Source organism: Telopea speciosissima, chromosome 4 (assembly GCF_018873765.1).
Source record: "Telopea speciosissima isolate NSW1024214 ecotype Mountain lineage chromosome 4, Tspe_v1, whole genome shotgun sequence".
Classification (NCBI taxonomy): Eukaryota; Viridiplantae; Streptophyta; class Magnoliopsida; order Proteales; family Proteaceae; genus Telopea; species Telopea speciosissima.
Genome location: NC_057919.1, coordinates 70,349,953 through 70,371,138, shown reverse-complemented (window position 1 = coordinate 70,371,138; position 21,186 = coordinate 70,349,953). Strand labels below are relative to the sequence as shown.

The following is a 21,186-nucleotide window of genomic DNA, read 5'->3' as shown; positions in this document are numbered from 1 at the left end:
CTTCTTTCCAAACTCCTCCTAAGCCTTCTCTAGGGTTCCTATACCCATTTTAAAGCTTGAATCACAAGATTTTCAGCTCAATCCTCAAGTAAGTGCTCTAATCTATGAAATTTCCTAGTTTTCTTGTTTCTTACTCAAATCTAGGCCTAATCTCATTCTTTTTCTTAGGTCTTTAAGATATTTTTGCTATTTTGTTTCTCTTTTGATAATCTTTGACAATGTTTGATATACTTTATGTATTTCTCTATTTTCTCTCCTTCTTGTTTCAAACCTGCCTATCTTGGCATTCCTATGCCTATTTACCAATGCACTGTCAAATCCCTATCTTATTTGCATTAAAACTAACCTTAGGGTTCTTTTTAGTCTAATGATACCATTTTACGCAAACTCCATCTAATATCATGGTATAACTACTAAGATTTTTGCCTAAAAGCTTGCACATACTTATCATTGGACTAAATGCCTTATCACATACTGAATTTAATTTTTTACATTTCAAATAGGCTTGTTGTCCTACTCTTTTCTAACAACCTTTTGTTGCCAAAATTTGCAGCATTTAAGAAATGGCTGCAGCTCAAGGTCGTGGGGGAAGGAGAAGAGGTAGAGGTGGTAGGGGAAGAGGTGCAGTTGTTGCTGCCCCACCAGACTTCAATACTAGGTTCTTTCGAAGTGCGGAGGAAGAACAGAGATACAGTGTATGGTTTATTGAGAGGAAAGTAGAAGAGAAAAGAAACATTGTTTTGGCAGACCTTGTTGCATTCAAGGTCCAAGAGAGGTTTGAAAGGCTAGGGTGGTTGTCTATGCTTGAGCCTGAGAAATACTGCTATCCTAGGCTGGTCCGACTATTTCTAAGCAACCTCTCCTATAGGTATGGAGGAAATGAGTTCTATATCAGCTCCTATGTGAAGGGCATGCCTATCTCCTTCAACACATCCCAGTTAACTAACATTTTAGAGATATCAAATGAAGGGGGGTGGAGATACCGCACTCCAAGTGCTGATGCTTCTGAGTTCTTGGCTGATGAAGAGTAGGAATGGTTGGACTCAGTCCTCACAGATGGGAGGTTCCATGATAGGATGAAGTTTGAGTTGGATCTGCTCCCCTCAACCAGGGTGTTGTCTAGGATTTGTGGACATAATGTGGTCCAGAAGGGTGGCCATCGCACCGAGTTATCCACCATGCAGATCTTAGCCACCTACTATCTCTACACAGGGTTCCAGATTTGCCTTTCATATGCCATTATGCGTACCATGGCACATTTGCATGACAACCCGGGGTGTGGAAATCTGCTACTTGGAAGGCTGTTCACCAAGGTCTTTCCTAGGTTTGGGGTGAACCTTCAAAATGAGGAGGCCTCGTCAGCGAAGTCTTCGAGCATCAACCGAATCACTCTGGTGAAGATGAGCATAGTGCTTCTACCTTTTTCTCCAGAACTGGGGCATCCTGACTACACTGACATAGGACAGACCACTGATGCTGAGGACACTACAGAGAGAGGTCATGTAGAGGCACGCAGAGATCCACCTACTCCTCCCCGACACACTTCATATGGTCATTCGGGTGCTTCTTCCTCATCTGTTGCAGCTATTCCTGCAGATGGTACCCCCTGGGGATAGCTCTTTAGCCGGTTTGAGGGCTTAGAGAGATCCATGAGACAGGGGTTTGATGGCATGAGGAGGGACTTCACTCAGGTTAGCAGCTGTGTCCAGGCAGTAGAGACTGAGTTGGGTCACTGGAGATCCTTCTTCTTTGGTCAGGGACCACCACCACCACCACAACAGTAGAGTTCTTATGTTCCTAGACTTAGCTTTTAGTTATGCTTGTAGAATCTTGTACTTTCTTTTCTTTTTCTTATCTTATAAGGAGTAACTTGTTCAGCCAAAGAAAAGGTGTAACTTGTTCAGCCTTAGTTGCTGAAATTTTGTAACTGACAACTTGAAATATATATATATATATATATATATATTTATCTTACACAAGTCTCACAATCAAGTTTCTTTTTACTTGGTATCTTTTAATTAAGGTTGTTATTTAACCCTAAACTGGACTCACCTTCAGATCAATGAGTCCAAGAGCTGTCGTAACATAAACTTGACTGCGAATAGAAATAGAGCATGATTACTCTGATACCACTTAAATGTCACACCCCGGCCCGGTTTATAAGGGCCAACTGTGACTGGATGTGTCTCACATCCAACCAACCCACCAGGATCGTAAGTGTAGTACTATATTCGCAATCATATCCATAAATACAGAATTAAATGCAGCAAAAGTAATTAAATACATAAATAAGGCAGCAATAAAGGAAGACTAAAACTGACAGTGATATATATATATATTCAAAAGATCAGTGTTACAGTGATTCTTCGATAAGCAAAAGAGTTAATTAAAACACTTAATTACATATCTATACAAAAGTGTATAAACAAAAGAGGGGAAGAAGCCTGCTCTAGTAGTGACTCAGGAGAACGCGTAATCATCGCACGAGCATGAAGCATCGTGCACCACCATCAAAAAAGTGTCAACTCCATGAGCTGAAGGAGAGTCCTGAGTAGAGGAGACTCCCACAGAAGCACCAGAAGTAGTAGTAGAAGTATCATCTGGAAAAAAAAGAAGGTACGCACAAGGGTGACCTCCACTGAGCCCAGTAAGGGAAACACACAAGCAAGTGCAAATAGTCTATGATGAATGACCTAGATCTAAGAATGCTCCTAACAGCAATACTAAGTCTCATGAGGTATAAGTGCTACTGTAGCAGCATGCTAGCTCCGGTCCCGAAAACACATAACCAGACGTCGGTCACCCGAGCGAAAGCATTCTGCTACGGTGAAGATCTGCCAGTTCCGGCATGAACCATCGGACCCTAGCAGACCCCCAATGACTAATCCTACTGTTTATTCCCACAGCGGAGCAGATCGCTAACATGGGACAGTGAATGACATTCCAGTATTACCCTTCGGACCTACCACGGGTTATCCAACACCTCAACCCCTGTTGGTAAGGGTCGTACACTGGGTTCATGATAATCCTAACCATATACATACTAACATAAAGGCATATGAATCAATATAAGGTAATCAGGAAATTCTGTCCAGCAATGGTAACAACAACATCAATTCAATAACATAAGTAATTTCATGCATATGCATCATGTAATGCATCCTAATAACATGTATCCTCTAATGCAAAGAAGGAGAAAACTATAAAACTATATGTTCAGAGTATTATTATAATGCATGGTATGACAAGATTTAACAAATAGAAATTAATAGAACAAACACACCGAAATTAAGTCAAATCCCCTTACCTGATGTTGTAGATTAATCTAAGTCAATTACCCTCCAAAGATCCCAACAATACTGACCAGAACAGGGAATACAACCCTGAATATTAGACAATTCACAAGGATTAGGTTCTGTGATGAACCCAGGTCAAGTCCCATAGGGTCCAGGTCATAAATGCACTAAAATAAGCAGCCGGATGCAGACCTCCAGGGAGCCGAACGACCGCCACTAGGGCTGCAATTCCATCCGGCTGCCTGGCCAGAATTGGGGTTTTTGGCCCAGATGCATGGATCTTCACATGTAAGGTCAAATTTTTAGGTTTCTACCCTAATCTAAAGTTGGTCAACATGGATTTGTAGTTTAATTATAAAAATTACAATTAATTTTGGGGTTTAAGAAATTAACCCCAAATTTCCAATTTAGGGTTTACTAAATTAATGGTTTCAGCTGCAATTTGATTAGCAGCAAGAAATTAGCAGCCAATTACAGGTCTGAACCATAAATAGGTTCAATTAAAGAGGTCAGAGGTGGGTCAAATGGCAATTAAGCTTATATAGCTAAGGTTTAATGGCAGATTTTTAACATCAAATCAATTAGAGATGGAGAATGGAGAAGATGAAGATGAAGTAGCAGGTTTTCCATGGCCTACCTGAATTTGGCAACAAAAAGAGGTGATGGCAGCTTAACCTTGGGCAGCAAGGACTCCATAGAAGACTTAAAAGCTCCGAGATCAGGTATGTAATCAAAGCCCTAAGATGTGGCTTCTCAATTTCCACTTCTTCTTCTCTTTTCTTCTCTTCTATCTTTTCTCTAAGTTCTCCTAAGGCTGGAACGATTCTACTCTCTTTGGTTTTTATGATTTGTGAATTGTGAATAGTGTAAATAGGTTTTATATATAATGGTTTAGTTAGGTGTTGTTTGTTTTCAAAAAGGTAAAATCTATTTTTTAGAATTAATTCCTTAAATCTGATTTTTATTAGAATTAGTTATTAATTAGGTTATTCTAATTATATCTGGGGATGTGGGTCCCACAAAGGTAAATTTACCAAAATACCCCTATTGATTCTAATCGGTCAGTACAATACACTAATAAATACAATAAATCACACTTACAATGGTTTCAATTGAGGGAGAGGTTTTGCATGCTATCCAGGCAGCAGATCAGACGCAGGTAGCTCAGGTGCAAGGTTCCATCGAGGTCCTCTGACTCCAGAAGGGCAAGTTGGGAAGAATCCCTGGAATCCTCCATAGGTGTGTCGAGTGATTCATCTGTATCCTCGACCGATGCAGCCCATAGCATAGAAGCAACCATAGACTCAGAGCTGGAACCTGAAATCATACAAGTTCCAAAGTTTAAATTTGTTGAGGTTTTCACACCTATGAGATTATTTGTCAACGTCTCTAAATCCAAAAAGAAATTATGTAATTAGAGAAAATTTTTAAAGCCCATTAGTTGAAGTAGGCAGAAATTAGGCAGAGGAAGAGGGAGTGAGTAAGATTTTGAACTGGCAGTTTGAGTCATTGGTTTTGATGTTTTTCTCTTCTATATTTACCAAATCCATTTAAATTAGATTTGACCCTCTTTCTTAAAATATTGTTTGAATGGTCACTTGGTCAGATCTTCGTGATTTCTAATCTTTCCATTTCTTGGAATCTTTTATGTTGAGTTACTAAGAGAAAGAATCACTTAAACAAGATTGACTCAGTTGATAGTAACTGTAGATAATAATGGAGGAGACAGAGAGAGACGAAGAACTGATTCAAATCAAATAAGAAGACGAGAGGAAGAAGACGACCCATTATTTTTAAGTTTCAGTTCATTCGCTCCATCACAAAATCCCTCCCTATTTCAGTGCGTGAGAGGAAGAAGACGAGAGGAGTCAAAACCTAGGTTATGTTTTGTTTTGAAACCCAAGCCGACTAGTCGGTTTTGGTCTATTGGGCCGGTCGGCTTGGGTTTGATAGGAGAATAAACCAGATGCAGTTGAATTTTGAATTGTTCTTGAGAGTGACCATTGGATTGTAATAAGGCCACGTGTCACTCTCGTAGATCTTGGCAGGATGATGGCAGGTCTCTGCTTGGCAGTAGAGGATCTGAATCCAAGAGGGTTTGACAAGAAGGTGGGTTGTAATGCATTGAGACTCGCGGTCGGGCAAAGATGATATGTGCAGAGACTTACGGATGAGCTGGGGGAGAGAAAAAACTTGCACCGGTTTATGAGATCACGAAGAGGCAGAGGTGATGATGTGCACAGGGGATGGGGTTGGAAGATTGCAAGGTGTGAGTGCTGGTGGTTGATGCGGACAGGGGCTGAGGTTACACAACAGAGGGTGCGGCAAAGGCTAGACGATTGCCGATTGCAGGGACTGAGGTACAAATGGTTGTGGGAGTGCGAGCAAAGCAGTGATGCAAGTAGAACAATGATGCAAGCAATAGTGATGTGAGCAAGGCGCAATTGGGATCACAAATGTCGAGAAGTTCAGATGGGACCGTAGAAGGACAATTGTAGATGGTAGTGGTTGGCGATGGGTGTGTTGCCAACGGGGTGCACATTGGCAGAAGGGGTTGCAGAGAGTGTGGCAGAACAACTGGGGTGCACAATGGCGGTCGGTGCACATAGCACAATGGTCACAGAGTGATGGGTTGTAGGGAGATCAGAATGGAGCACATGGCAGGTTGCGGGTTGCAGGTTCAAAAGAGGTTCAAACAATGAGACTGGCACTGGCGGGTAGATGAAGGCTGGACGCAAAGTGCTGATCTTGAATTCATGGCTCTGATATCATGTGAGGATTGGGAAAACCATTGAATTGTATTATGTTCAAGAGGAAAATAAATATAAGAGGGATGACTCATACAAGCTAAGGTCACACAAGGCAAGAGCTACTATACAAGGAAAGCAAATATTGTTACAGCTACTCTAATGAGATTTACAATCTATTATAACCTATTACACCTAACAAACATAAGAACATGAAATATACCCTTTGAAAGTGTATTGATTGTTATGGTTCCATTGGGAATCTTGTCCTAGGACTGTCCTATCCCAATTATTATTTAGTACCAAAATCGGATCTCAATACCATCTCGTTTATTAATGAGATGGTCTGGTACCAGGTTTAAGTGGGATAGTTCTGGGTTGGTTCTCGATTCTAGTCCTAAACTGACACCCTTAATGAGGAGAACCCAATTCAGCTAAAACATGGCATGTGAGTAAAGGACTTGGGGGTCTACATATCTATAATTTTCCCAGCCCCACTTGTCATGTAGTAGATCTAGACACCAACTCACAAATTTTGCTACAAATGCTTTCTTTAACGACTGTTATTCGTACTTTTTCCGACGACGCAGGAGACCTGGAAGAGGAGAGAGAAGGGGAAGCCTCTTGAAGACTATATCACATGTGTCTCTGTGTTTTCGTTTTATACGAATAAACAATTCAAGGTATATATCGGTTTTACTAGGCTTAGCCGGTTTAAAATTGTTTGTATAATCGGTTCAAAACTAAACCGAACCAATTATTCATGGATTTCAATTTCAAAACCAAAATGAACCTATTATTAATCGATTCCAATACATCTGAATTGGCCAATTTCATTGTATTTTCACTTTAAGATTAACATCGAGGATGCTATTTTACGGGCTATTCTTATTTTTGGTCAAGATGCGAAATGAGCTAGATAGTGTGTATGATACATGTTTTCTAACAGCTATGAACAAAAAATGCATATCAAAGTATATTTTTTTAGGGAAAAAAATCTCTACTTGGTGGTGTTTCCTACGCCCTCTCACAAGACATTGTGAAATGATGCCTCTACCCCCTGGGTAGATACCCAGACATGCTTTCCTATTGGCCCAGATGCTTGTGTAGAGACCATGCGACCAAGTAGAGAACTCTTGCCTTTTTTTATACTATAAATCTTGACCTAGAATGCAGTACAAGAATATGTATATCAAACACAACCTAAGTTTGAAAAATTGACTAACTTGTCATATGGCAAATAATTATTGTTGGTGTTGAATTTGCTTGAATATTGGTTGTTATTGTTTTAGGAATTGGTATTAGATTGGCTATATCAATATCAATCGATACCTAACCGATATAGATCAACCGATACAATACATATACACATTTTTTTTTAAAATTTAGACTCCATTTGTTTCGGCATTAAAATTTTACCTATAAAATTTTACATGGTAAATTTTACTTCGAAAATATAAAATTTACATGAAAAGTTTTCCAATGCTTGTTTCCATAAAAAAACAAGCATTGGAAAACTTTTATACATTAAAATTTGGGGAAAGTTTTCATACACGGCTATGTAAGCTGTGTATGTGAGAGAGTGGGAGTTTCAAGGCATTAATTAATGGGTGGGGGTTTATGACTTTTCCAACTCTTTGTGAGAGGGGACACGATTGTGCATGCTTACACGACCGTGTATGAAAACTTCCCCCTTAAAATTTTATAGGGAAATTATCAGTGCCACCCCCTGACGTTTGCCTATATTTTAAAGCACACCCACTAACTACCATAATATCAAATCTGACCCAAAAACTAACGGGGTTAGCATTTTAACAGTTAATTAGTGGTGTTAGCAGGTTAGTTTTTATTAAAAGGCAAAATTGCCCTTGTTATGACATGAACTGTGGATGTTCTTGTAATATCAACTCTTCCCCCCCCTCTCACTCCCACTCTCTCTTTCTTCTCCGTCTCCGGCTACCATGGCATCCCTCTCCCCTCCAACACTCCTTCTCCCTATCCCGGATTCTCAGAGTTTCCACCCACCTTATATGTACATTTAAGTACTTCGCAAGCCCTCTGTTTTTTCTTTTTCTCTTCAAAATCAAAAGCTACAAACCCAAAATCGAAGAGTACTCGCCGTAATAATCTGGAATGCCAGAAGCAGCCCAGAGCCGTTCGTTGAATGCGTCCTACAACTCGTCAGTTATGAAAGGGGTTCTACAAAGTGGGCAAGTGTTATGATCATGATCCATCCAACGATCCAAGCAGCACCTGTGAAAGATATGTCGGCAGTTCGTTAACTGTTTGATCTCTTCTCCACCCTCGAACTCATACAAACAAACAGCGTAGCTGTCCGCGTTTTGCCATCGCCGCTAGAGATCAAGTCATCGAACTTAACTACCGGTAGGATTTCTCGGATCAGAACGGCAGATACATGACCTTCTCATTGTTGTTCCACCAACATCTTAGGGCATAGAGATGGTCCCTGTAGAATAATATATCCATGAAAGAATCTGAGGCGAAAAGATTCCAAGCCTTGTGTCCAGGTCTAGAGAAGGCTATTATTCTATCAATTATGGCTATGGCCACAACGTTGGAGGATTGGGATTGAGAAGCAGAAGAAGAAGGACTTGACGATAACACAACCTTTCTCACACTTGAGCGATTTAAGGAGTTGAGTATATTATTGGAATAATTAACTCTCAAAGGATATTGGTGGTCCTTCTCCTCCTCCTCCTCCTCCTCCTCCTCATCCACATCATCAACAAGTGTGGAGGTGGGTGGAAGGGGCAGTTGGGCCCTGGTGAAAGGGTTGATTAGATACATTTTGAAGGTTTCGGTAGGAGGAGTACCTTTCTCATCCACTATAACCAGCCAACCATGAGAGGATTCAAGACAGTGCATGCTCATAAACTCCTTACTTTGAAGAAGACCTGGCAATGTCAGGCTCAAGAAAATCCCCCAAACCCACGAATCGAAATAGCCAGCATATGATTTTTTTGATGAAACCCAGAAAGGAAAGTGTGTGAACAAGGAGCTTTGGAAGGAAGAACTCTGTGTAACCTACTAGGAAACCCATGGAGAAAGACCCCAATAAGAGTAAACGAAACAGAGGAGATTGGGTTCTATACTTGTTACAAAAACTGACAACTGCTGGTGAGGGATGGAGTCGGAGCAGAGCCAGCGACGGCGAGGGAGAGGAGAGGGGGAAGAAGTGTTGGAGGGGAGAGGGATGCCATGGTAGCCGGAGACGGAGAAGAAAGGGAGAGTGGGAATGAGAGGGGGGGGGGGGGGAAGAGGTGAAATTACAAAAACATCCATAGTTCATGTCAAAACAAGGGCATTTTGTCTTTTAATAAAAACTAACCTGCTAACATCACTAATTAACGGTTAAAATGCCAAACCCGTTAGTTTTTGGGTCAGATTTGATGTTATGGCAGTTAATGGGTGTGCTTTAAAATATAGGCAAACGTCAGGGGGTGGCGCTGATAATTTCCCAATTTTTATAAGTCAATTTTTTTGAAGTGAAAATTTTAAAGTAAAATTTTATTTACGTTGAAATTCTCCCATTGGGCTAGACGCTTGTGTAGAGACCATGCGACCAAGTAGAGATCTCTTGCCGATTTATTTATTTAAAGCCAGTGTTTTGATCTTGATAGGCCTGATACGACGATAGATATCGATGTTAGTATCAATATTAGTGACTTTAATCGTGAATTAATTCCTTATGCGTTAACCCTAAGGGGCAGTGCAGTTGGCAAGGGACAAGGCCTAAGGAAGCTGAAGGTCCTGAGTTTGACTCCGCCTCCCCCCTTGGGTCACCCCCTTTAAGAGGAAACTCCATGGTGAACATGGGGCGCCATTATCTCCCGGTTCGTCTGTATTGCGGGTCGTGCAGGAGCCTTGGGACACTTATACCTCCAGTTCCCCAAAAAAAAAAAAAAAAAAAAAAACCTTGCGCGTTGGTGCCGGTAACCCTGGTGACAACCTAAGACAATTATGTAAATTCCACACCTGGAAAGTGAGCCGGTCGCTAAAAAGTGTTTCCTGTAAATGACACAGGCCGGCACACGACCAGTTACATATTTATTTCCTTCCCATTATTTCTTCAATATCCACTCACTCTCTCTCCCTCTCCAAATCTCAAACGCACTTTCAGTTTTTCTTCCCTATTTATCCGAGCGACAGATTTATCTCTCTTGATGTTATGAAACTTATGATTCGTGATTTGTTTATTTCCTCGGGAACTGCGCAAGATTCCGCTCTCTCTTCCTCCCTCACATCTTCTATGTAAGCAGCGAGAACTGATACGGATACGAAGAGTCGAAGAGAGAAGGAGACAGGTCGGGAAAAACAAAAACTCTAACGAATAACAATCGACATCTACAGGTTTATCTTCGTTTCGAATCTCTTTGTATTGTTCCTAAATTTTCTCGAATAAGAACTCGTGGTTTCTAGGGTTTCGGTAGGGCTTTAGATTTCTGTTGCTGTTTCCTCAATGCTGCTGTGATGATGCGAGACCCAGGGTCTGAGTGCAGTGCTTGTGGCTCAGAGGAGCGTTGGCTCCTTCACAATATACGCCATCGAGGTAGCCTCCGTCGGGTTTGCACTTCATGTGTTTTGAAACTTCACCCTGGATCGCTTTGTACTCATTGTTTTGAGGTTTATGAGGGTTCTCTTCCTCCTCTTCACGAGCGCCTTATGTGTTTGAAATGCTCTTCAGTTTCTCACTTGGCTTGTGTCGGGCTAGAGAATGCTCGTCAGTATGTTTGTCCAAGTTGCGTGAACCCTAGCCTTTTGTTTTTCGACGTCGGCGTTTCTAATAAGAAGAGTAAGGGTACCAATGGAGAACCGGTGCTTGCTGGAGGAGGTCAAGGGGTGATCGATCAGAAGTTGGCAAAAGTTTTCCTTGCTGCTGCTCGGATTGCTGCCAGTTCAATGACTAAAGCTGCGACTGCAGCTCGGATTGAGGCAGAGAGGAGAGTTAAAGAAGCTGCCTTGACAAGGAAGAGGGCCAAAGAATCATTGGAACGGGTTGCCTTTCTCATGGTCAAAGAGAAAGTGAAAGAGAGGGCGACATTTGCCCCTGCTTCTGTGTTGACTATGGAACAGAACAAGAAGGCCAAAGGGAATAGTGCAGTAACCACAGCAGTAGCAGTACAGAAGCGGATTCAGAATAATGTCAAGACAGAAGGGGAGTACATGTCTGGAGGGATGCCGATTCCTTTGGCTATTATTGCTCCGAGAGATAAGGATAGATGGGCTGAGGTCCAATCACCAAATATGGTGCGAGGGCTCCCCAAAAATGGTGTTTCCCTCGATGACAAGGATAAACACAGAGGTCCTGCTCCTGTTGTTGCGCGGCAAGTTGAGAACCCCCTGGCACTGAAAGAAAATGAAAACTCTAGCAATTCTCTTAATTTACATAACCATGTAGTAAAAAAGGAGGAGAGTAATGGAGTACTTCCAGTTTCTCCTGTTTCCGTACATTTGCAGCATCCTAACAATCATGGTATGGAAGAGGACAGAGGAAAATCAGGAAGACTTCTAGATTCCAACACAGTTTCTCAGTGGCCCCAGTCAGATCAAGGTTTGTGGCTGCTACATTGTTTTGCTGCTTGTTTCCTCTTCTCGTTCTTAATGCCATTCTTTTCGACTGTGATTAATGCTATGATTATTCCTTTTACTAACCATTGTGTGGAACACAGATGCATTGGCCTCGACAAATAATTCTGGGGTTCTACTCACAGGATCATCAACTACAACGAGCTAGCTTCTGTGAGTTATTCTTGGTGGATGAAGTTGTTTTTTAGGGTTACATTTTCTCTTAGTTTCCAATCATAATGGGAGTCATGTAGAAACTGTTAAGAATATCCTGGGTGCTTTCACTTTACCTAATGAAGTTAAATATGGTGCTCTTGGCTCAATTGTATCATTAATATGAAGAAAACTTTCCCTTTCTATTCCTCTTCGCTGTTCTGGCCTGGCATTTTCAAGTTTTTGTGAAGGATTCATTCATTTTTTTTGCCTAAAAGAAAATATGGAACTGAAAAGCTCTGAACTGTTAAAGGTTACTCACGATAGGGGAGTGTCTTTGTCGTGCGTTATGTTGGGTTGCAGAGTTTAGGTTTGTGTCTAAGTTGAGTCTGAGTTTAGTTGTTAGCCAATAGTATTAGTGTTTATTTTCCTTTGTTATTTTCTTGTATTAGATTATAATTAGGTGTTGGAGTCTTAGTAGTTTTCCTACTTTTTTGATTTATAAATAAAGGAGGAAGCCACGATAGGAGGCACTGAATCCTATTGTGGCAGGTTGGATTCACTTCTGTTGCTCTCTCTCTTCACGATCGCAGGTACTGGTTTCAAGTCCTGGTTTTAGTTACACGGTATCAGAACTGTAACTAGTACTTGCTATCTCATTGCTGATCTGTTTTGAGTGTCGTACAAGGTTCTCTGGTTTGTGCTGTACAACCACCATGCTGTCCATTCCTCTTTGTGAAACCCTAGTTGATAGAAGAAGAACTAGGGTTTCGTATACTGATGAAGATCATACCTGAAGATGATATCGATTGCTACACTGTTGCTATTTTTTTGAAGATGTATCGATTTGCTGTTGGCATCCCTGGTTTTCTTCTACTTTGTAGGCTCGAACCCATTCGAAGTTCCGAATGTTCTGCCTTATGGTCTCCATTTTCTTAGGGAGACCAGGTGAATGTCGTATCACAGTATCAGAGAAGTAAAATTTCCTCTTCAAAGAGAAGACTTTGAAGACTTGTAGAGATTTTAAAGACACACAGCGAGCGAGAGGGAGATATATTTGATCACGCCCTCCTTACGCCACTCCTCTCTTGATCCAATCTGAGGCCAAAACAAGGATTTTCCTTCCAGGGTTCTGAGGTTCAAAGCTGTCCTGTATCTACCACGTGGGAGCAACTACCGAGACCAAGTGGCTTTCCTTCCTTTTTGTTTGAACTATTGAAGCTGTGCAATCAATAGTGATCCTCTATTCTGACCGCTCCCCACAATTTCTAGTCTTTTGGAGTCTTCCCAAGAGAATTCTTCAGTCACAAGCCTCCTCTCCATTCGTTGGGTTGTACGAGGACTAGAGGTTGCTGACAACGATGATTGTAGTTGTTTAAATCTTCTTTATTTCTTGTTCCCAAAATTTCCCTCTTCCTTTTATCTTTAATCTCTTATGTCCATTATTTTAATTTGCTTCCACCCTGCTCAATAAATCAAAACCCTTTCATATCCTCTCCTCCTTATTTACTCCGACCCCATTAAGTTGGGATAAGGCTGAGTTTGATGTTGTACGAGATTGCCACTGGTTGTTAAACTAGAGCTATTTGTTAATTGGGTGGGCTCATAAGCGAACCCAAACAAGAATAATTAAAACTGGAATTATATGGCTTAGTTACATATTTGCCGTTATCTTGTTCATCTTGGCTATAATTTGGTTTGCATACTAGCTGTTGGATCATATTCCAGTTTTTTTTTTTGTAGTTCTGGGCATGCTATGTAATGCAATCTCGCCGTCTGATTAACTCAATATTTTGGGGATTATTGTTCTTGTATGCAAGGAGCATTTGACCAGAATTTGGGAGACATCAAGCTCTCTAGTTTTAGGTTATTAATTTATTACTATTCTACCCTATTTGGGCCCTGCATTGGAGATTCTTATTTATTTTAATCTGAACCGTTGCTTCTATTGATGCTATTGCGGCTGCTCTTGATTATGGGATTTATGTGATGCTCATCATTCGTGATGCTGGTTATTGCTGCCATATAATGGTGGTTATTTGTCCATGTGTATTGCTACACGCGAGGGGGAGATTGAAGATTATTATCATATGCAAACTATTATCTACTTCTGTCATCTTCTCATCAGCATAGTGTCAACTAGTTATTTGAAGATTTTTATTATCTGTTTTTATCGTCTGCTTGTGTCCTCAGCAATATAAGGAGAAAGTTATTTGTGTTATTCAGCAACAAGATTTTATCAGTGGTCCCCAACAACCTTATGCTGCTACTTGTTGTTCCCAACAACCTGATACTGCTATTGGTCCCAACAATATTATGCCGTTACTTGGTTTGCAGTAACTTTTACTGCACTTTTACCAGTGTTTTGCAGCGACATATGTTGCATTTTTATCTGTCTTCTTTGTGGAAATTACTATTGACTAGTTGTCCTCTTTGAGAAGGACTTATGATGTTGTTGTTGCTGTTTTTGAATTGCGGTTGGTGTTCTCTACTGCTTTTTTTGCTCGTTGCTGGCTGGATTTATTCGATATGAAAATTTACCCTACTATTGCTGTTGATGATTGGTGTTCATGGGTTGATATTGCTACTAGAATGAAGTTACTTGTGTGCACTGATGTCTACGGTTGCTATATATGTTCAAGACTTGTTCTGCGGTTAATATCTATTCTTGTTGTTCCAACCTGGAGTCTTGTGATAGAGATATATACTCCAACTTGAGGGGGAGAGTCCCTGTTGTGAGTTATGTTGGCTTGTAGAGTTTATGGTAATCTTGGATATGTACCTTGGTACGAGGCAACGTAAGAAGGCGAAACAGGTTTGCCATAAGATAAGATGGGGACGACTACAAGGAGTTCTCTTAGAGTCGTTTGCCGATAAAGTAGCTCTACAAGGAAAGTGGGACTTTGAGGGAGATACCAACAAGATGTGGATTGAGATGACGACTTGTATTAAGAAGGTTACTAAAAAGGTACTAGGGATTTCAAAGGGTTTGCACCTGGCCCCTAGAGAGATTTGGTGGTGGGATGACGAGGTCCAAACAGCCATTAAGACTAAGAAAAATCGTTTTAAGACCTGGCAAAGGACTAACGAAACAGAGGATAAAGTGAGATATTATGCGGCTAGAAAAGAAGCTCGGAAGATTGTGTGGAAAGCGAAGAAATATGATGACCATTATGAAAAACTTAGTACAAAGGAAGGGGAAAATGCGATCTATCAGATAGCTAAAATAAGAGAAAGGAAGAACAGAGATCTGGACCATGTTAGATGCATTAAGAGTGAGGATGTTAGAGTACTAATACGAGATGAAGACATTTTGGAGAGATGGGATGAGTCTTTTTACAACCTACTAAATGGAAGTACCTTAATTGATAGGATGGAATCGGAAGGGGAGAGGATTGGTCTTGAAGCCAACACACGTCATGGACATTTACAACGAGTTGGCGAGGCCGAAGTTAAAGAGACCCTACGAAAGATGAAGGTAGGTAAAACACCGGGACCAAATGAGATCCCAATTGAAGTGTGGAAGAACTTAGGAGTAAGGGGGATATCTTGGCTAACCAAGCTGTTTAACATGATTTTGAGTACAAAAAAAATGCTAGATGATTGGAGGAGAAGCACTGTAGTTCCGATTTATAAGAATAAAGGTGATATCCAGAACTGCAATAACTATAGAGGCATAAAATTAATGAGTCATACCATGAAACTTTGGGAAAAACTCATTGAAGCCCACCTAAGAAGAGAAATTGATATATCGGAGAACAAATTTGGTTTTATGCCAGGGAGATCCACAGTAGAAGCTATTTACCTTCTAAGGAGGCTTATGGAAATTTTTAGAGCTTACAAAAAGAACCTCCGTAGGATCTTTATCGACCTAGAAAAGGCCTATGACAGACTAGAGAGCTCATTTGGCATATACTAAGTAAGAGAAGGAGCTCAAGTAACTATATGGGTATAATTAAAGACATGTATAAGGGCGTGGTGACGAGTGTCAGAGCTACCGAGGGAGGATCAGCTCGAAGCCCTTATTTGTTTTCACTCATCATGGATGATTTAACTAGGCACGTCCAAGATGAGGTTCCTTGGTGTTTGCTATTTGCTAATGATATTGTTTTGATAGATGAGATAGTGGAAGGGATTAATGCGAAGCTGGAGATATGGAGATCAAGCTTGGAATCAAGAGGTTTTAAGTTAAGCAGAACAAAAACATAATATATGATGTGTAACTTCACTCAAACCAGGAGTAGTGATGAAGTGGTGAAACTTGAGGAGCAAGAGCTACCACAAAGTGAATGCTTTCGATACCTGGGGTCAATCATTAACAAAGAGGGTGATAGAGGATGATGTTTCCCACAGAATTAAAGTAGGATGGATGAAGTGGAGAGGTGCTTCGGGAGTGTTATGTGACAAACGCATGCCTGTTAAGCTTAAGGGAAAATTCTACAAGACAGTAATAAGGCAAGCTATGACATATGGGGCGGAGTGTTGGGCAGTTCAGAAGAGTAATATAGATAAGAAAAGTGTAGCGGAGATGAGGATGTTGAGGTGGATCTGCGGCAAGACTAGGAAAGATAGAGTAAGGAATGATTGTATTAGAACCAATTTGGGAGTTGCACCAATCCAAGACAAGCTCCGTGAGAGCCGATTGTAGTGGTATGGGCATGTCCAACGAAGACTCAGGGATACACCAGTAAAGAAGAGTGACCAAATTCAGCTTAACGGAACTAAAAGAGGTAGAGGCAGGCCTAAAATGACTATTGGAGAAGTGATAAGAAAGAATATGCATGTGGTAGGGATCGACCCTCGTATGACTGCGGATAGAGTTGTTTGGAGGACAAGGACCTGTGTAGACGACCCTGCTAGGGGGATGTTCTTAGGATGCTGCTTTGACTACTGCTTCGACTACTACCTTTACTTGTTTTCTTTTGACTTTCTTTTACTCTATTTTTACTTCTTTTTATTTTTCTTCTTTTTATTTTTCTTACTTCCATTACTGTCATAGCCTCTATAGGATCTATGTAGCCGACCCCTTTAGTTGGGATAAGGTTATGGTTGTTGTTGTATTAATGTTTATTTTCTTGAATTTGATTGTAATTAGGTGTTGGAGTCTTGGTAGGAAACCTACTAAGACTCTACTTTGTTGATTATAAATAAAGGAGGAAGCCACGCTAGGAGGCACTGAATCCTATTGTTGCAGGTTGGATTCTCTTTTGTTTCCTTCGCTTTCTCCCCTTTCTCTTTACAATCGCAGGCACTAGTTTGAGGTCCTGGTTTAGTTACATGAACCATTGTGTTTCAATATGCAACATTTTGGTTCCATGTTGTGAACATTAGGAATGTGATCTTGGATTACTACTGCCCATGGTTGTCATCAATGTTGCTAAAAATTGTGTTGGTTCTTACTTATTCCTTTCAAAATGTCATTAATCTTAGACTCTGCAGCATGTTTGTTATTGTGGCTTTATATGTCAATTGTGCATTGATTGTGAGTTTTAATCTGGTCCTGTTCTAAGCAAAATTCTATTATGAATTGTCCTTTATTCTTGTTCCTTGGAATGAATTTACTCTACATTCATCCAAATTAAAAAAGAATTTTGGCCAGAATAATTTGTGTGAGGAGTTTTTACCATTGGTGAGACAACCTTTGGAGCATAGTTGTCAAGGTGTTGCCTTGGCGTCGCCTGGGAGCCGCCTAGGCGTCCAGGGGGATTTTTTGGGGGCCTAGGCTACTGCCGCCTTAGTGTGATCGACCTAGGTTTGGCCCTTATTTATGTGAAATATCATTTAAGTAAATGAATTCATTTACTTGAGATATTATTCATAAATAAGCAAATAACCCTCTATTTGAATCTGTTGAGAATGTTGAGTTATGTAACCCGATAAGGATATTTTGGGATTTTTCTCTGTTTTTTCCCCATAGCTAGCATAGTCGGCTGTGTAGGGACTTACTTGTAATTCTGCCTCTCTCATTGAAAGTTATAAATAAAGGGGCTTAGTGATCAGTGATCACATTGATCATTAAAACCATTCATAAATTTCTGTTTTGTTAACAGAATCTAATAAAAATAGTTAGAAAATAAGATTCCAGAAGGATAAAAAGTCAACCCCACGCTTCAAGAACAAAAATTGGATTTTTGGTAGTAGGCAAAGTTTTAGGTCTCGGTTTCAGTACTGGTTTCGTCAGGCTGTGAAACCGAGATCTCACCATCTCGGTGAGATGATGCATTTTTTCCCATCTCAACTTGGTGGTGGGTTTCGGTGGTCATATTGCCAAGATAGGTCTTGAAACTTGATATCCACCCTATTATAGGCCTTCTAAACACTATGAAATCATTAGTTAATACAAATTCAAACCCAAAATGATACTTTGACTTCGGACCTTAGGTCATCAGTTTACGGCATATGTGAGGTCTACCCTAGGCTAAGCCACACAATATTTAGAACTCATATAATTAAAGTAGAGGGGTAAAACAACTTAAATAAGCATCAAGAATTAAAATACATCAAACCATAAACCATTTAAGAATTAGCCATCATAGTCATATTTTATAATCATACATGGTAATGGTTCAACGGTTTGTTATTAATTTTTAGAAACTTGGAAAGAGACATTGATTAAACAAATACAAGTGTAAGTATGTAACAAGTCCTACCATTTGAGAGTAGCTAGTACTGAAACGAGTGTTGAGTCGGATCATCATAACGACTACGTTGTTGTTGTCGAATTAAGCTTTGCTCTGATTGAATCACAAAGGCTGGCCATGACCTAGTATGCTAAAAGTAACGCTCGAAGTCGTCCACAACAGCCCTATAAACCGAATCATCAGTGTACTGGAGGTACCCTAACCTAGGGTATATATCTCTGAAACGTAAGGAACTCGATCGAGAGCCACCACTACTAGATGGTGCCTGTGGAACTAGAACCGACGCCGACATGTATGGCTGGGGGGCCGGTCTGGGACCCCAAAGATGCTTTCCTCAAAATCTGACTCAATGGGTGACTGACGCTAATACTCATAGGCAAAGGGTAATGATGATGAAGGGCCGGCCTGCCTAAAGGCCCCAAACTAACCATACCTAGTATAGTGCCCATACTCTGAGCCGATGCTCCCTGTGCCATTTATTGATGATGTACGCCACTGCTCCCCATGATGAATACCACTCTGCATACTTATGCCTCCAATATTGTCAGTCAAGCTCCTGATCGTGTCATTCATGCTATCTTGCTGCTCCGCTGCTAATGGTGCGAATCGGCGATGTGAGCCTCCCTTGTAGGCAAGTCCACTATGGTCCTCATCCTATGTGGCATGAGTATACTGAGTCTCTCTTGTGAAGCGCATTGGCTTAGGCTAACGCTTCGGCTCCAGCTCCGGTTCCTGGTAGTGATACCTCTCTCGCATACCCCCATCATCCCCAATATAGTTTGAGAACTCGCGAGATCTCGCCAAGATCTTGGCGAGTTTCTCGGTTTTTTGAGAAACCGAGACAAGTTGGCATACGAGTTGCAAAAGTGCAACAACTCGACCGAGATCTCGAGAATCTCGACCCAAACTCCTTTATATGAGTGCCAGATCTCGAGATCTTGGTGGAAAATCTGGTATACAGACACCTATCTATGCAAACCTTGGTATACAGACACTTATTTAGGCCAGGAACTAAGACAAACACTTATTTATGCCTAATATTTCATTTACTTAAGATATTATTCATAAATACACAAATACCCCCCTATTTGAATCCAATAAAAATAGTTAAAAAATAAAATTCCAAAAGGAAAAAAAGTCAACCCCCTAGTTCAAGAACAAAAACTGGATTTTCGGCGGTAGGTGCAATTTTCAACTTTCTAATGCTGGGGTTTTTCTCAATCTAAAAATTCCATAAATCTTAATATGGTAAAACATTGCTAAAAACCAAAAGTGCGGTAAAATATTCATTTGTTTTGATGTCCAAGAAAATATTTTCATTCAGAGTGATTTTGACAGCATTCGTACATGCCAAATTAAGTTTGACTGGTACATAACTCCTATTTGGACTTTGTTTTTGCAAAATCTGATAGTGCCATTGTGTTTAAATGGCCTAAAATAGGCTGAATACCAAGTTTCAGACCCAAACTAGGTCTAAAACCCACCGAGTTAAGGGTTCGAGTCGAAAAAAAAAAATGCACCAACTCGGGGAGATCTCGCCGAGATCTTGACTCGACTCGGTTTTTCAAGGGACCGAGTTGGTACCGAGTTCCGAGTTTTAGTACCTTGATTCCCCATCATCTCTATCCCCATCATCACTATCATCACTATCATCACTATCACTATCACTATCACTATCATCACCATCACCATCACCATCACAATTATCACCATCACCATCACCATTACCATCACCGTTACCATCACCATCATCAGCACCACATCATCAACCCCATCAGCTTGAGACTCAAAAGGTTGGGGTGACTATGAATGCACACGGCCCTCATGAGACGATATATACTCGTTCACGTCAGTACCCATCTGAGTTTCTATCCCCGGGTCAGGCCTATCCCCAGCTTGATCCATAACTATCTCGCCTCGATCCCTCACCCATTGGTATAGACTATAGAGGATCCTCCTCATCATTTGAGTCAATCAGGAAAACGTTGGCAAGCTCGATTGGTACGTTATCACCCTCCATGGCTTGGCGTATGTGTTGCATCTTCGATCTCATGTGGTAATTCACAAACACCAACTGCTCCAATCGTTTGTGACCGAGTTGGTTCCGCCTCTTGCTGTGGATGAGCGAGAATGTACTCCAGTTGCGCTCGCATCCGGAGGCAGAACAAGTTTGAGAGAGCACCTTGATTGCTACCCTTCTTAAGTGAGGTACATCTTTCCCATAAGGGACCTACCGTTCGCCTGCATTAGAAGTTTAGAATATTAGGGTTATTTATAGGTACATGATTCAAATAGAGACAAGATGACATCATGACAAATAATACAGTGGACCTACCAGGGTTTGCGGTTTGTCTACTATTCACTGCTGCTTCACGATTAAAACTACCAATTGCATCCCTAAAAGTCTTTATCTATGTTGTCTTTATCTATGTTCATTTCAAACATGCCTTGGATTAGTGCACAATATAGCTGTAAATTACTATTAATAAGTACCAAGTACCAACTCTTACTTCATTGTTGCACTTTGCCTGCTACTTAGCTTTAGGGACCAACTTTGCCACCAGTCACTGATGCAGATTTATCATCAAACTGGGCTTCTTTGCTTTGGAATAAGTCTAGGGTTAGGTTTTATACATGTTGGGCCTTTGATCCCATGCATTTTCAATGTAATAGGTCACTTTTATGGACCTGAACAAGGGGTACATAGGTTACATACGGGATTAGTTCTATACTTAGTTTATTTTCATGTTTTGTTGTTTTTTT

At 40.7% G+C, this 21,186-nt stretch overlaps 1 protein-coding gene across 1 annotated transcript in view; it reads left to right on the top strand.

Moving 5' to 3' along the window:
• Window positions 1-10,296: 10,296 nt before the first annotated feature.
• Window positions 10,297-21,186, top strand: part of LOC122660456 — a 31,880-nt gene continuing 20,990 nt past the window's right edge. The window contains exons 1-2 of the mRNA XM_043855766.1: window positions 10,297-11,615; window positions 11,734-11,803. Coding sequence (XP_043711701.1) covers window positions 10,535-11,615; window positions 11,734-11,798 — 1,146 coding nt within the window. The 5' untranslated portion in view covers window positions 10,297-10,534 and the 3' untranslated portion in view covers window positions 11,799-11,803. The remainder of the gene's footprint in view (window positions 11,616-11,733; window positions 11,804-21,186) is intronic.